Source organism: Myotis myotis, unplaced genomic scaffold (assembly GCF_014108235.1).
Source record: "Myotis myotis isolate mMyoMyo1 unplaced genomic scaffold, mMyoMyo1.p scaffold_m19_p_18, whole genome shotgun sequence".
NCBI classification, from domain to species: domain Eukaryota; kingdom Metazoa; phylum Chordata; class Mammalia; order Chiroptera; family Vespertilionidae; genus Myotis; species Myotis myotis.
This window is the reverse complement of record NW_023416322.1, coordinates 5,094,781-5,111,056: the sequence shown is the minus strand read 5'-3', so window position 1 is coordinate 5,111,056 and position 16,276 is coordinate 5,094,781. Positions and strand designations below refer to the sequence as shown.

General features: G+C 44.5%; 1 protein-coding gene across 2 annotated transcripts; it reads right to left on the bottom strand.

Moving 5' to 3' along the window:
• Positions 1-2,370: 2,370 nt before the first annotated feature.
• Positions 2,371-16,131, bottom strand: POLR3C (RNA polymerase III subunit C). Of its 2 annotated transcripts, XM_036342521.1 has the most exons (15): positions 15,981-16,131; positions 14,749-14,915; positions 13,956-14,211; positions 13,661-13,846; positions 11,854-11,942; positions 9,517-9,621; positions 9,296-9,388; positions 7,658-7,738; positions 7,365-7,416; positions 6,448-6,508; positions 5,360-5,510; positions 4,519-4,620; positions 4,346-4,395; positions 3,779-3,928; positions 2,371-2,749 (listed from the first exon to the last, which is right to left on the bottom strand). In XM_036342521.1, exons 2-15 carry the CDS (start codon positions 14,893-14,895, stop codon positions 2,668-2,670), a joined length of 1,605 nt encoding a protein of 534 aa, XP_036198414.1. In that variant the 5' UTR covers positions 14,896-14,915; positions 15,981-16,131; the 3' UTR covers positions 2,371-2,667. The 2 variants fall into 2 exon arrangements, with proteins under 2 accessions (XP_036198414.1, XP_036198415.1); XM_036342522.1 differs by lacking the exon at positions 2,371-2,749 and having other exon boundaries at positions 3,839-3,964.
• Between the last annotated feature and the right edge of the window lie 145 nt (positions 16,132-16,276).

The window sequence follows — 16,276 nt, the reverse complement described above, 5'->3', positions numbered from 1 at the left end:
GCTTCCCTCTGGGGTTCTTTCCCTCCAGATCAAGGCTCAGGCCCTATGGCCTTTCCCCCAGGGCCTCTCTGTACATGGAACTTCCCTTTATAGCCCCCCCGCCCCCTTACTGCTTTGTACTTGTCTCCTCCTACTAGGCTGTGTGCTTAGGCATAGTGGTCTTTGTGCCCCAAGGTCTGGGCTAGTACTGGGTGAGTAATAGGTGCTCAGTGAACGCCTGCCTAAAGGTGGAGATGGCATCTTGTCTATCTTTGTATATTATATCTAGTACTAGAGGCCCGGTGCACAAAAATTTGTGCACTTGGTGGGGAAGGGGGTCCCTCAGCCCAGCCTATGCCCTCTTGCAGTCTGGTACCCCTCGGAGGATGTCCACCTGCTGGCTTAGGCATGCTCCCTGGGGGATCAGGCCCAAGCTGGCAGTCAGACATCCCTCTGGCAGCCCAGCAGCTCTCGGGGGATGTCCACTTGCCAGCAGGGAGCAGGTCTAAGCTGCAGTCAGACATTCTTAGCACTGCTGAGGAGGCGGGAGAGGCTCCCACCACCACCGCTGTACCGGCAGCCATCAGCCTGGCTTGTGGCTGAGCAGAGCTCCCCCTGTGAGAGCGCACTGACCACCAGGGGGCAGCTCCTGCATTGAGCATCTGCCCCCTGGTGGTCAGTGTGTGTCATAGTGACCAGTCATTCTGCTGTTAGGGTCAGTTTGCATATTACCCTTTTATTATATAGGATAGAGCCCTGGTGTATGGGTGAGGGCTGGCTGGTTTGCCCTGAAGGGTGTCCCTGATCAGGGTGGAGGTCCTGCTGGGGTGCCTGGCCAGCCTGGGTGAGGGGCTGATAGCTGTTTGCAGGCTGATCAAGCCCCCCTAGTGGGGACCCTCACCCCATGGAGGTTTGGCCAGCCTGAGTAAGGGGCTGATGGCTGTTTTCAGGCTGGCCACACCCCCTTTAGGGTGGGGGTCCCCACTGGGGTGCCTGGCCAATCTGGGTGAGGGGCTGAGGGCCATTTTCAGGCTGGCCAAGCCCCCTGGTGACAGAAGCTCCCAGCCTCTCCTTTTTTTTCCTTTATATTCTGGGATTTATTTACCTTCCACAATTGAAACTTTGTAGCCTTGAGAGGAGCTCAGAGCCGGCCAGGGTGGGCAGGAGGGAAGCCTCCTGCTTGCTCCAGCTCTGTGGCCACAGGCAGCTGAAAGCAGGTATCTGGGGTTTATCTATCTTCTATAATTGAAACTTTGTTGCTTTGAGTGGAGCTCAGAGCCGGGCCGTGGCAGGAAGCTTGGCTTCCTCCATCATTGGGGCAACCAAGCCTCCTGCTTGCTCCAGCTCTGTGGCTGCCGGCCACCATCTTGGTTGGGTTAATTTGCATATAGTCGCTCTGATTGGCTGGTGGGCATGGCTTAAGGCATAGTGAATGTACGGTCAATTTGCATATTTGTATTTTATTAGTGTAGATAATGGCTAGCAATTAATTGGCACTTAAATGCTTAATGAATTAGAACCAACATCGGTAAGAGGAAACGGAAGAGATTATAAAACAAAACCTGACTGCTTTAAATGACTGAAGCTGCTCTGACAAATTACATCAACTACTATATTAATCATGGTGCTGAGAGAGACAGCAGACTCGCCTTTAAGGAACCATGAAGAGGAAGGCAATGACTTACTGAGTACTTACTTCATGCGGGGTATTGTGCTAAGTGCTTTACATGCGTAATTTCAGATGTGCTAGAACAGTGGTTCTCAACCTGTGGGTCGCAGCCCCTTTGGCAGTCGAACGACCCTTTCACAGGGGTCACCTAAGACCATCCTGCATATCAGATATTTACATTACGATTCATGACAGTAGCAACATTACAGTTATGAAGTAGCAACAAAAATAATTTTATGGTTGGCTCACAACATGAGGAACTGTATTTAAAGGGCCAGAAGGTTGAGAACCACTGTGCTAGAAGTTTGGGGCTGGCAAATGTGGCTTCTATCCATAGATAATAAAGTGTTTGCTTGGGCCAATCTACCTGCTAGCCCTGAAAATAGACTTTTCCCCTACTTGGTGGCAGTCTTTCATATTATACTCCCTACACTGTGTGTGTGTGTGTGTGTGTGTGTGTGTGTTTGTTTAAGATTACAGTGTAACAAAGAACAGGCATAGCTTTTTTTTTTTCTTTTTACTTTTCTTTTTAGGAAAGGAGAGGGAGAGGGATAGAAACATCAATGATGAGAGAGAATCGCTGATTGGCTGCCTCCTGCATGCCCCCTACTGGGGAATGAGCCCACAGCCTGAGCATGTACCCTGACTGGGAATTGAGCCATGACCTCCTGGTTCATGGGTCGATACTCAACCACTGAGTGACAACAGCCGGGAAACAGGTATAGCTTTTTGAAAATGTAATGGATTGCTTAGGAAGAAGTTTCTTCACTGCCAGGAATGTTCAAACACAGCTGGGCTGACTTCTGGGTGGGATCTAAGTTTCTTTTTCCTGCCAAGGAGGAGAGAATGTAGTGATGGTTCAAAGACAGGATCACCAAGCTGGTGTATTCTAGGAGGCAGGGATAGAGGGTTTCAGTACAAGAATCCATAGTTTATCCCACTACGAAGAATGCATCCAGGCAGCTCCTTTATTTCTCCTTCCAACCCCTCAGGTCTTTGAGGAAGACTCTTCTTCAGGGTCACTGCCTCTTCGTGTTGCTCTCTATGTACGACTCCAGCAAGAAGATAGTTTCATCCACCTGGATCTCGCTGGCGTCCAGCCTGAGTGAAAAGTGAGAGCATTTGTCCAGACTGAACACTTACTAGCAGATTTACAGTGAGAGTCTGGGCGCGGTGTGGCCGTGCAGAATTGCTTGGTTACCCTTGAGATTAATGGGTAGAAAGCAGGAAACCAATAGATCATTCTCCCATTTACTGAGCATCTCTTAAATGCCAGGCACTGTGGAACTTGCTGAGAATTCAAAAGATACAGCCTCTCCTGGGAGAAGTTAAAGTCTAACTTAAAACAAGGAGAAAGAATAGCACATGTAAAGGCATAGAAGGTTCCAGTGTGTTTTAAAATAGAAGCTGAAAGTGGCTGCGGCTAAACTGAGTAGTGGTTAGGCATGGAAGGGAACTTCCTCAACATGATTGAAGCCATCTATGAAAACCCCACGGCTAACATTATCCTTAATGGTGCAAGACTGAAAGCTTTCGCCTTAAGATGGGGAACAAGACAAGGATGTCTGCCTTTCACTTCCATTCAGCCTTTTACTGGAGGTTCTAGCCAGGCAATTAGGTAAGAAAAAGAAATACAAGGCATTCAGATTGGCATGATCCTAAACATAGAAAAATCTCAAAGGATCTGCAAAAAAACTAAAGAGTCAACAAACAAAACTTTAAAAGTTGCAGGATATAAAATCAAACACAAAAGTTAGTTTTAGCACTGGCTGGTGTAGCTCAGTTGGTTGGAGCATCATCTCATATACCAGAGGGTGGCAGGTTTGAGTCCTGGTCAGGGTGCATGTGGGAGGCATGTTGATATGTCTCTCTCATCTTGGGGACCAAGACGGAAGGCCAGATTTGAAACACATGAACTGAAGTAAAATCAACAACCTTGGTGAACAAGGTGTATGGTGTGGGAGGAGAAGCTGAGGATGTCTTCAGAGTTCAGTTTGGGGAAATAGGTGGATTAGATTCTGTTAGGTGAGCTGGAAAAGATAGTGAGTTAAGGGTTGTTTGTGTCAACGTGGAGAGGTGGGTGAGCCTGGAAGGTATTTGAAACGGAGGCTTGATGTGTAGGATGCTTACTTGTTGACATTCCGTTTGAGAGTCTCTATCTGCTGGCGTTCAGGAGCTGTGATCATCTCCTCTATTTCCTGTAGCTGGGCCTCCTCCGCACCTGTAGCCTGCATGGAGGCGATGATGGCTTCCACCCTCTGAGACTTTTCTAGGAGCCGCCTGTCAAACAAACACAACTCCAAACTGGTCCCCTAGCTGTGGAGATTTTACCCATTAGCCCGGGGGTATAACATGCCCTTTACCAGGTTCCTGGTCAAAATGGATAATGTCACCTTTTAAGGATGTTTTCTACAAACTTAGAAATGTGACTTCACTCCCGGAACTCTTATTGCCTCTCATTTGCACTTTACGTTTGGTGCCAGTTTGTACTTTTCTCATGAATATAATCTACAAAATTATTTCACTGGGAGTATATTAGAAGAGTGTAGACTAATGCATGATTTATGCCAACCTAACCCAACAATTCAATGCAACCAGACTGGTTACTATCTCTATTGGTTTCCATTTCTATAGGAAATTTCCCCTCAAGCCTTTGACCTTGAAAAAATGCAATTACTAAACTAAATTGCTACTCACTTGTTCTCCTTGGTTTCAAATTGCCTCCTTTCTATCAAGTTGGCTACGCTCTGAGGAGAGAGAAGACAAAAAACGCACATAGTTCTGTTTCAGTAGCTCAGGTAAAAAGGCTAAAGGGAGTGTGAGGTAAGACTGGTCTCTGTGGAGGGAATGGAAGAAGGTCCAGGAGTTACCTTGTAGCACCTGTGCAGCAGCATGCGGGCAGCTGACAGGATGTTCACAGTGTACAAATAGAAGGTCCTGGAAGGGGCGTGGTCTGGCGTTTTGGGAATTTCCTACTTGTCCACAGAAGGAAAAATGAGAGGAATTATACTGTTCAGAACTGCAAAGTAAACATGTGTCCCCTCTGAAGCCACTCTGCCTCTCTCTTTCCCTTACACTTTCCCCTTCCCCAGTCATTCACATCTGTGGTTCCGGCATGCTCAGCCTCAAGGAGAATTGAGCTGCCCTGTTTTTTCCATTTGAACATCCTGAGTGGAGCGGAGAAGGCAACTAACATTTGTTGAGCAACTCTTGTGTGCCAGGTAGACTGTATCTGATCTTTACTATCATCCGCATTATTTTCTTACCATCCACCACCATTTTACAGATGGGAAAAATTATGGTGGGTAATTTGCTTAACGTAACTAGGTAAGAGGAAGAGCTGTGATTCAGATTCCAAAATCCATTCTATTTCCTTACAGGGTCTACTGCATGGCTTTGCACATAGTGGAACTCAATAGGTGTTGATAAATGTATTCTATAATAAACGTAAAGTTCAAGGAAAGGACAAATCACAGGGATGAGGCACTAAAGAAAAAGGGCGGAGTGACTTCTTGGCTGTGCCTTATTTTTACTAGGCCAGTTAAAGCTCCGCAAATATCTTTCCAATGCTGGTTATGTCTTCATTAACCTTTTCTTTCTTCCTGTCTCAGAGCTGGATAAGAGTTTGCTTGGGGCTCAGGATGCAGGCCTCAGGAGTTTCTCTCACGCTGGTCCAGCTCTGTTGGTTGATGGCTATTACCCATTGGTTACCTGGAGCAATATGAAATTTTCTGAGAGCATCTTATAAAGCATATCCTTCGCCTCCTTTGCTGGAATCATTGCAAAGTCTTCTACCTGCTTCTGCTCCAGGTGTTTCTTTTGCAAAACTAGACGAAATATTCTGGCACAGCGAGACCCAAATCTGGAAAGGAATGACGACAGTAAACTGCATGCCTTAGCTCCTAGTCACACACGGTGGTGGCTGTTTCCATGTGTGCAGCCAGGACCAGAGAGGGACAGCAATTAGCGATCTCTTTCACAGCTTCACAGACGGACTGAGGACGGTGCTGCTAACCACGAGGCAGTCACTGACTGCCGACACACCGGAGGGCCTCACTTCCTGCCCTGGTAAGTAAAAGCCTTAGGGAGGCTGGTCCAATGGCACTGGGAATTCAGCAGGAGGATATTTAGGATAAAGAGCAGTAGTAGCCCTAACCGGTTTGGCTCAGTGGATAGAGCGTCGGCCTGCGGACTCAAGGGTCCCAGGTTTGATTCCGGTCAAGGGTATGTACCTTGGTTGCAGGCACACCCCCAGTGGGGGGTGTGCAGGAGGCAGCTGATCGATGTTGCTCTCTCATCAGTGTTTCTAACTCTCTATCCCTCTCCCTTCCTCTATGTAAAAAATCAATAAACTATAAAAAAAAGAAAGGTTCAAAAAAAAAAGTTCACCAGGATCATGTTACTTTAAAAAAAAAAAAGAGTAGTAGTAGATGGGATCCACAGCAGTCCAGTGGGAAAATGGGGCAGGTAGCCCTAGCGGATTTGGCTCAGTGGATAGAGCGTCGGCCTCGGACTGAAAGGTCCCAGGTTCGATTCCGGCCAAGGGCACATGCCTGGGTTGCAGGCTCGATTCCCAGTGGGGGGTGTGCGGGAGGTGGCCAATCGGTGATTCTCTCTCATTACTGATGTTTCTATCTCTATCCCTCTCCCTTCCTCTCTGAAATCAATAAAAAAATAAAAATAAAAATGGGGCAGGTATGCCTATGTTGGTTGCTTACATAATGATCAAATTACTTGTTCAAATCGGGCATGGAAAGGAAGTGTCTGACCCCCTACCCCGATCATGGTGACCCCCTTACCTCTCCTGTACAACCGACTCCAGAGTGGCTGTGGCTAGGGATCCGAGAACCTTATGTAGGTCTTTATGTAGAGGATTAAGGTCACTCAATCATGCTTTGGCCTGGTCATTGTGATATTAGTTTAATTCCTAAGTCTCTTATTTATTTATTTTTAATATATTTTATTGATTTTTTTACAGAGAGGAAGGGAGAGAGACAGCGAGTTAGAAACATCGATGAGAGAGAAACATCATCAGCTGCCTCATGCACATCCCCCACTGGGGATGTGCCCAAAACCCAGGCACATGCCCTTGACCGGAACCGAACCCAGGACCCCTCAGTCCGCAGGCCGACACGCCATCCACTGAGCCAAACCGGTTTCGGCCCTAAATCTCTAATTTAAAATTTAAATGTTATTTGTTTTTTACATTGATCACATTTAGGATAAATAAGTTTTTCAAAACTTTAATTTAATTAAGTATGGTGTTTAAGTCAGGATTTAACTTAACTAAAATTTGGTTAATTAAAAGTCCTTTTTGCCCTGGATGGTGTTGATCAGTGGTTAGAGTGTCAGCCCACACACCAAGGGGTCGCAGGTTCAATTCTGACAAGGGCATGTATCTGGGTTGCAAGTTTATCCCTGGCCCCAGTTGGGGCGCATGTGGGAGTCAACCAATCGATGTGTCTTTCTCATATTGATGTATCTTTCTCTCTCTCCTCCTCTCTCCCACTCTCTCTAAAAACAATCAATGGGGAAAATATCCTTGGGTGAGGATTAACAAAAACAAACAAAAAGTCCTTTTTACTTCGTTATCATTGATGTATTAGTTAAATTTTCTCTTATTTAGCATACTAAATTTTATCGCATCTTTTCTGTCATAAGTCACCACCCTCATAGTCCGGCTGCCGGACTGTACAGAAATAACTGGTAAGGATACTGATGACATACATTCCTCCACCACTGTCGCCAGACTTTCCAACAAACTCTAGCTATTAAAAAAAAGAGAGAGACTGTGTTAACTGACTGGACAATCCAGTGATTCTGTTTCCAAAGGAGCAAATCTAGGCAAGAGTCTATAGAAGGCAAGCCTCCTATTAGATGATGGTAGAGAAATTGTCTGAGTTGTTTAGATAGAGAATGAGGGTATAGGAGAATGATACCAGGTATCACTGGCAGAAATAAATCATAAACATAGCAGAAAAAAAGAAACATTAAAAAAATCAGACTTACTGGATCATCTGCCAGCAGAGTGAGATACTGATCAAGAACTTGCTTAGAGATGTTGTAGCCAGTAGGTAGGGATCTGAAGATCTATGGTGCAAAAAGAGACAGTGAAAATGGGTTTGGGAACTTAGAATTGCTGACATTACTAAAGTACATATGTTTTAATTTTAGATATCACAGTATAAAAATGTCCAAAAATATAGCAGCAATGTTTGTAAGAGTAAAAATCTAGTGTCCAATAATAAGGGATTGATTAAAATAAAGTACAGCATAGCCATTAAGTGAAATATGACGTAGCCATTATAAAAAATAAGACAGATCTATAACTGACATGAAAAGGTTTATATTATATTGGCATATGAAAAATGCAAGTTTATAACATGTACACATACCTATATATATGTTGGATGATACATAAAAATAGTTTGAATAAAGATACATACCGAACTATTAACAAGGATACCTGGGATTGGGATTATGCGAAACTATAATAGTTTGGGGAACTACAACTTTTTAAAAATTATACATTTCTATTCTGTTTGAATATAGGTCATGTAATTACTTTGTCATTAGAAAAAAACATTTAATTTTTTAAAAGAATATTTTTATTGATTCCAGATAGGAAGGGAGAGGAGAGATAGAAACATCAGTGATGAGAGGGAATCATCCATCAGCTGCCTCCTGCACACCCCCTACTAGGGATCGAGCCCAAAACCTGGGAATGTGCACTGACTGGGAATCAAACCCTGACATCCTGGTTCATGGGTTGATGCTCAACCACTGAGCTACAATAGCTGGGCATGTATTTAATTTTTTGTTATATAAGTTAAAAAATTTAAATATAAATAAAAGTTTACTAAGTATTTTTTGTATGAATAAATATAAGTTAATTAGGAAAGTAATAGAATATAAATAAACACATTGGATATGTTAAATATTTTAAGAAACAGATATAATTAAACAAGTTTAAAATATACAAAATATGTTGGAAAAATAAAACAAATAAGGGGCTGTATAATGTCCTGAGCACCAAGGCTCTCAGATTGCAATAGTACATTCTTAGAATAGGAATAGCTTGTACTTTGACTAAGAGAATTGTCTAGATTTTTATTTTTATTCTTTTAAAATATATTTTATTGATTTTTTACAGAGTGGAAGAAAGAGAGATAGAGTTAGAAACATCGATGAGAGAGAAACATCTATCAGCTGCCTCCTGCACACTCCCCACTGGGGATATGCCCACAACCAAGGTACGTGCCCTTGACCAGAATCGAACCTGGACCCTTAAGTCCGCAGGCCGACGCTCTATCCACTGAGCCAAACTGGTCAGGGCATGGTTTAGATTTTTAAAGGCTGGATCCAAAGAGACCAAATATTTTAATACTTACCACCTGAAGATAATCCCTGTCTCACCTCAAACAACAAAGACTCTTTTAAGGCTCAAACCTCATCAACCTAATTCCAGGCTGTATGTATAATAATCTATAATAATCAAAGCGTAATATGCTAGTTAGACCAGACGTCCTTCCGGACGGCAGCCAAGGGAAGGAAGGCCTACTCTTGCACGATTTTCGTGCATCGGGCCTCTAGTTATGTTATAATATCCAAGAGCCTGTCAGAAAAGCAGTACAACATGAAACTCACCTCATTGGAAGACAATGGCTGGGTGAAGGGGGCACCAGAGGGAGTGGTAATCTCACTCATTCGAAGCATGGTTCTTACGATCTCGCTGCTGGTCTGGAATTGAATAGCGAACTGGAATTCAGAATTCATTCTGCTGTCCTGGCTCTGGCTAAATGTCAATGGCCACATCTGGCAAGTAAGACTGTCCCTGATGGCCACTGTCCCACCCCCTCAGATATCACCTGGTCCATCCTGTTGGCCACTGCGCTGACAATGGCTTGGTCTCGGAAGTGCTGGTGGAATCTGTCAAGGTTGGCCTGCCAATAAATGCCATCATCTGGAATGGGCTGAGGAGGAGAAAAGGATTAGCAAGAAGCATCTACATGCAGTGAAGAGTTTTCTGGTGAGGAGCTTAAATGGAACTGGCCACCACTTCTTCTTTTTTTTTTTTAATATATTTTATTGATTTTTTTACAGAGAGGAAGGGAGAGAGAGAGAGAGTCAGAAACATTGATGAGAGAGAAACACCGATCAGCTGCCTCCTGCACATCCCCCACCGAGGATGTGTCCGCAACCCAGGTGCATGCCCTTGACCGGAACCAAACCTGGGACCCTTCAGTCCGCAGGCCGACGCTCTATCCACTGAGCCAAACCGGTTTCGGCGCCACCACTTCTTTTCCTTTATAGTAGCAACAAATCGGTTGCTGAGAAATCATCCAGTCATGTGGACCAGTGCCTTAATAAGTTCACAGCCTCACTTCGAACAGATTCTCAACCAACCTCCAATCTTTTTCTCTCTTGTACATTTTAACTCCTCTCCGGTCTCCTCAAATCTCACCCCACCCTTATCACTCTCAGCAGATGACCTTGCCTCTTATTTTGAGAAAACAGAAGCCATTAGGCCAGAACTCATCCAACGTTGTGCACACCCCTCCCCCCCAACATTTATTTTTTTTTAAATTCCACTTATATCACAGTGGAAAACACGTTCCCCCTTTTACCCAAGCTTAATGCCCACACTGAATGTGAGATCTTACCCTCCCTGCATTCTCAGGGACCCAGCTCAGTTTTCCCTCCTCTCTAAATCTTCAGCCTCTTTCTTTACTGTCTTTTCCCCATCAACCTTTATCTTGTCCAAATCTCGTCTACTCTAAAGTAACGCTTCTTCAACACTATGACTTTTCTCCTTTTTGTTAGTCAAGGTTCTCAAAGAGTTGACCACCCCAGCTGTATCTCTGTCCACAGAGGTACTCAACCCATCTCCACCACCGCACTGAAATGCCAAGGCCCCTGAAGACCCCCTTGTTGCTAAATTCAAAGAATACTTTCCAATTCTGATCTTCTTTGTTCTTTCTGAAGCACATGACAAGGTGGGACTTTTTTCCTTCTTAATTTTATGCGACCCCCTTGGATTTCATGACACTATTCTTTTTAAAAATAATTTATTTTTATTGATTGCAGAGAGAAAGGGAGAGGGAGAGAGAGACAGAAACATCAATGATGAGAGAGAATCATCGATCGGCTGCCTCTTCCATGCCCCCCCAGTGGGGATCGAGCCCACACCCTGGGCATGTGCCCTGACCTATTAAAAAAAGGTAACTACATAAAGATCTGTGGGAAAGGCATTTGAAGCAGAAGGAATACTAAAGGCAAAAGCCTGAAGATAGAGAGAGTTTGACATTCTGAGGAATGGAAAGAAAGAAGCTGGAACACGGGGAACACGAGAAGAGTGGAAAGAGCTGAGGGTGGACAGCCTGGTCTCTAGCAGGTCTTGTAACCACCCTGCTCATATAAGGCTTAATAACCCATAGCCAAGACTTGGATTTCTTCTAAGAGTAACGGGAAGCTATTAAAGGAGTCTAAATCAGTGTTATGTTGGGATTAAAAAAAACTTAGAAAGTTAAATAGGTAAGAATGCAGGTAGAATGACCATTTAGGAGAGTGCTGGCAAAGCGTTGACTTGAGATGTAATGGTTTGGACTAGGATGATAGCACTGGAAATGGTGAGGAACAGCTGGAGTTTAGGTAATTTTGGAAATTGGGCTGACATGTTTTACTGGGAAATCAGACGGTTCCTAGGATTTTGGCCTAAGCAAGTGGTGGTGACCTAGAGGTGGCTGGCCAGGTCCTTTACTGAGATGAGGAAAATTAAGAGAACAGATATTTGGATGGGAGAAAACAATTATTCCGTTTTGGCCATACTAAATTTGAGATATTCATTAGACATCTTTATAGAGATGCTGAGAAGGCATTTGAAGATAAAAGCTCAGGCTCACAAATATCTTTCTAGACTCATTTCTCACCACTGGTTCCCATGGGTCGCTATGTTCCAGCTACACTGAATAACCACCTTTTTCTAGGTCCTTTTTTTGCGTAAGCTGTTACCTCTGTCCAATGAATGAAGTAAGTTAAAGCCTCAGAAGGGAGTTCACTCTTCATTATTCTCTTGCTGACCAATATTTAATGCAGCTCTAATCCTACTACTTAACCCAGGAACCTTTAGAGTGTCTTGGGACTTATCTTCGTGCCCTCTCTGACCTGCCTCAGGGTGCGGACTCCTGGTCACAAAGCCCCATTACCTCTTTATTATCTGTGCTGTGTTTTAGTCTCTTGGCCTTGGGCTCCCCAGTGGCATCATCCTCAGACGATCTCCTCCTTTTACCTTTCCCTGCCAAGTAAAACAGTTGGAACAATTAGGCTGCATCTCATAACAGGACATGAGCAAACATGAGAGCAGGTGTCTCCCTATCCCAAGGACGCCTGTAGCTGCCGCTAGTTTAGAGTTGCTCAGAAGATGGAGCAGCTACAAGAAACTCAGGTAAATGATGAAGTTATCGGCAATTCAACGTTAACACAGAAATTCATAATCTTAATCCCTCAAACTGTACCTGCTCTCATGTTTCCTTTCACAGTGAATGGCACCACCATCCTCCCACGTATGTGCATCAGACATAGACGTCATTCTTTGTTTTAAAAAATATTTTATTGATTTTTTTACAGAGAGGAAGGGAGAGGAGAGAGAGTCAGAAATATCGGATCAGCTGCCTCCTGCACACCCCCTACTGGGGATGTGCCCGCAACCAAGGTACATGCCCTTAACTGGAATCGAACCTGGGACCCTTGAGTCTGCAGGCTGACGCTCTATCCACTGAGCCAAACCGGTCAGGGCTAGATGTCATTCTTTTTTTTTTTTTTAAATATATTTTATTGATTTTTCACAGAGAGGAAGGGAGAGAGATAGAGAGTCAGAAACATCGATGAGAGAGAAACATCGATCAGCTGCCTCCTGCACATCTCCTACCGGGGATGTGCCCACAACCAGGTACATGCCCTTGACCGGAATCGAACCTGGGACCTTTCAGTCCGCAGGCCGACGCTCTATCCACTGAGCCAAACTGGTTTCGGCGTAGATGTCATTCTTGATACTTGTCTACTTCACCACTTCTATATATTTTTCACTGGTTTGTCTACATGTATTTATTTATTTTTAATGTATTTATTTATTGATTGATTGATTTCAGAGAGGAAGGGAGAGGGAGAGAGATAGAAACATCAATGATGAGAGAGAATCACTGATTGGCTGCCTCCTGCATGCTCCACACTGGGGATCGAGCCTGCAACCCAGGCATATATGCCTTGACTTGGAATCGAACTGTGACCTCCTGGCTCATAGGTTGATGCTCAACCACTGAGCTGCGTCCACCGGGCTGTCTACACTTACTTTTGCCCCATCCTTTCTGTGCACAGAAAAATCTTTTAAAATGCAAATTAGATTATGTCACTTTGCGGCTTAAAATCCTTCAGTGGTTTTCCTTTGCTCTTAGGATAAAGAACAGATATTCTATGAGGTCTTGTGTGATCTAGCCCTTGCCTATCTCCCTAACCTTATTCTCATGGCTCTCTTTCCTTTGCACACCGTGCTTTAACTGACCTTCGTTCACTTTCTCAAATACCCTATTTTTTTCTCTCTCACTACGTACCTTTGCCAAAAATGCTTATCCTCTGTACCCCTTCATACCTTACCTCACCGGTTGGCTACTACTTCTGCTCCAAATCTTAGCTCAAATGCCACTTTCTCAAAGAAGCACGGGCTCCAAACTCCCAGGTAACTCCCGTCTCGTTATATATTTTCAAAATACCTTACACTTTTCCTTCACAGTACTTACCACAGTTTGTTATTTCCTTAATTGATGTAAGTCTCTTGTACTAGCCTTAAGCCTCCCCAAAAGGCAGAGACCATAATGTTTTTTATATTTTATACCACAGTATCTGGCACAGAGTAAATACTTGCTAACTGCTCACTTCATTCATTCATTCACTTAACAATCACCGAGGAAGAATCCACAATTAGGGCAAATCACAGTTCCAGTGGTCAAAATTCCTTACCTATCAAGCTCAGTTTAGGAACCAGGTACATGTCATTTTCATTGATGACAAGAGTGGGGGCAGGCTGCGGTGGCCCAGGCTCTGAATTCTCAGTGGGAGACACCAACGGGCAACGCTGCACAAAGTGCGTGTCTGCTAGTCGCACAAACGTGCTCGACACCTCAGCATAGTCCATGGTCTTGCCATCTGTGCAACAGGAGAAGAGAGGCAGGTGAGACGGCTGAGATCGCTGAGGGTGTGCTCCTGCAGGCAGCCAATCTGTGCTTTTGCTAACAGCCGTTGCTACAGTACTGACCTTCCATGGTTTCTGTCAGCCGGTCCGCCACTCTCTTCACGAGAGCTGACATTGTCATCTTGCCGTTCAACAGCAGCTCCTCCACAAGCAGCTCGCCCGTGTCGCTGTACAGGGTCTTGGCGGTGTAGATGTAACGGGGGTACCTGAGCATGCGCAGCAGCCGGCTGCACTGGGCTTCGTACTCCACCGTGCCACGCTTGTGCACCTGGTATGTCACCAGGTTATGCTGGATGAGGACACACAGGGCCTTCTTCACCTGGATAAGACCCAAAAGAAAGAGGAAAGATCCCAAGACACAGCTCTTTATTGCTCGCAACTTTTGCCCAACAGTTTACTAAGCATCAGGAAGTGTCTGGGTAAGAATCTCTGTGCTGCCTTCCTCCTCCCATTGGAACAGCTAATAAGAGTCGTCACACATAAATGGGAGAAATCAGGAAGATTCCTTGCTACGACGCTATTTCCTCTGACCTTTATTTTTCAAAGTACAATTTACTTCCCTTCTGTTATTCTCATCCCTTAAGGGCAGTTCTGAGATTCACAGACGCATTGTGAATAAAGGACAGATGGCAAAGGAGGAGCAAAGATTTGCCTAAGAAGCAACAGGAGCCAGGAACACTTTGAGAAGCGGACCTCAGGGCCTCTGACTCATTCTCTTTCCCCACAAAGAACACCTTGTTGATCCCAGAGCAGGCTCTCTCCTGTTCAGTTTTGTGGGGGTGGGGAGTAACAATATTCAAAGGTAAGTAGAAGACATTAATGAAAATAAAAGCAGATTGGTATCCTCCAAACATACCTGATCCGGCGATGTTCTTGTGTCATGGGCAATCACTCTTAGTGGCTGGCTGCCCGTTCTGATTAGGTGGACTCCAATTTTTTCCACGATCTCTCCAAAATGCTCTTGCAGCAACAAAGAGCACAGCTTAATTTCTGCTTGAGTCATTGTATGAAGGAGTTTCAGAGCTAGAATAAAGAATAAAAAAACACTGTATGCTGGAGAGGTTTTCTTTTATGTTGGGTGTAGACTGCTGAGTATAAATTCAAGTAATTTATGGAGGGTGATTTGACATTACATATCAAAAGCCTTAAAATCTTGCCTATTAATTTCATTTTGGATACTCTCTTCTAAGGAAATAATAAAAAGATGTTACTGTAGTTCTCTTTAGAATACTAACATACTGGAAAAAAAATAATGTCTAACAGTGAGGAGTTACTTCAATAAATTATGGTAAACCCATACAATGGAATGTTACTCCAACACTTTTGTATATGTATTACCATAGAAAATTGTCCACTAAGTAAAAGAAGCAGGCCACAAAGCAAAATGTGGAGGGAAATTTAATCAAGAAAAAATGTATGAATAGAAAGAAAAAACTGGACTATACATCACATTGATCTTTTTAAAAAATGTTTAAAATTTTTTTTTTTTTGATTTCAGAGAGGAAGGTAGAGGGAGAGAGAGAAACATCTTTATGGGATAGTGTGTGATTCTAATTTTCTTTAAAGATTGGATGTAGATGGTTTTACAGTGTCACAGGCCTTCGATTCTACACTTGATTGTTTGGAAGAATTAAGACCACTTGACAGCCTATTGGGAGTGAACAGGCAGTATCATTCCCAGTCCATACAGGAAATGACAACTTAGAAAAAGAAATTAAGAGGTAAAGGAAAGCTTTGCAACGGTGTGTTTCCAATGGGAGATGAAGTACGTTGTTTGCAGGGCAGTATTTAACTCGGAAATTTCTACTTCTTGACAAAGTAGACACAATATATAGGTGACTATATAATTGCTTCCTTTTTAGAAAAATCACAAGTGCTACCAAACATTGCTCCATTCCTCAGAAGGCAAGTCTTTGCCTCTCAGCTTCGGTACCCCCGTCCACACGTCTCTAGGGAAGCATCCCAGACCCTCTGCCATTCCCGGAAAGGGCTTCCAAGGAGCTTGGTCCTGGCTCTTCACTCCCTACACGCAGGGTCCCAGTTCGGGACCGGGTTCCTTGGTCCGGTTCAGACAGCGTTTTCACTAACCTCTGCGTCACCGCAATCTAACGCCCAGTTTCCCTCGGCTCCGTGCGGCTGCCGCCCAGGCAGAGGCACAGCCCTCGGCCCTTCCTCGCCAGACGCATAACCAGGAGGACCCGGAAAAGGGGACAACGTGGGCCACTCTACCCCAGAGTCTCGGTGGTTCCCGGGGACGCTCTTTCTTTCGTCTCGCTAGGAGTTTGGAGGACCGGCGAGGGGCCGCGGGGGAGGTGCCGGCGGACTTTCCTTCCGGCGCCTGTGACGCTGGGGGCGGGGCCTGGGTCCACGCCGCCTCCGTGGGC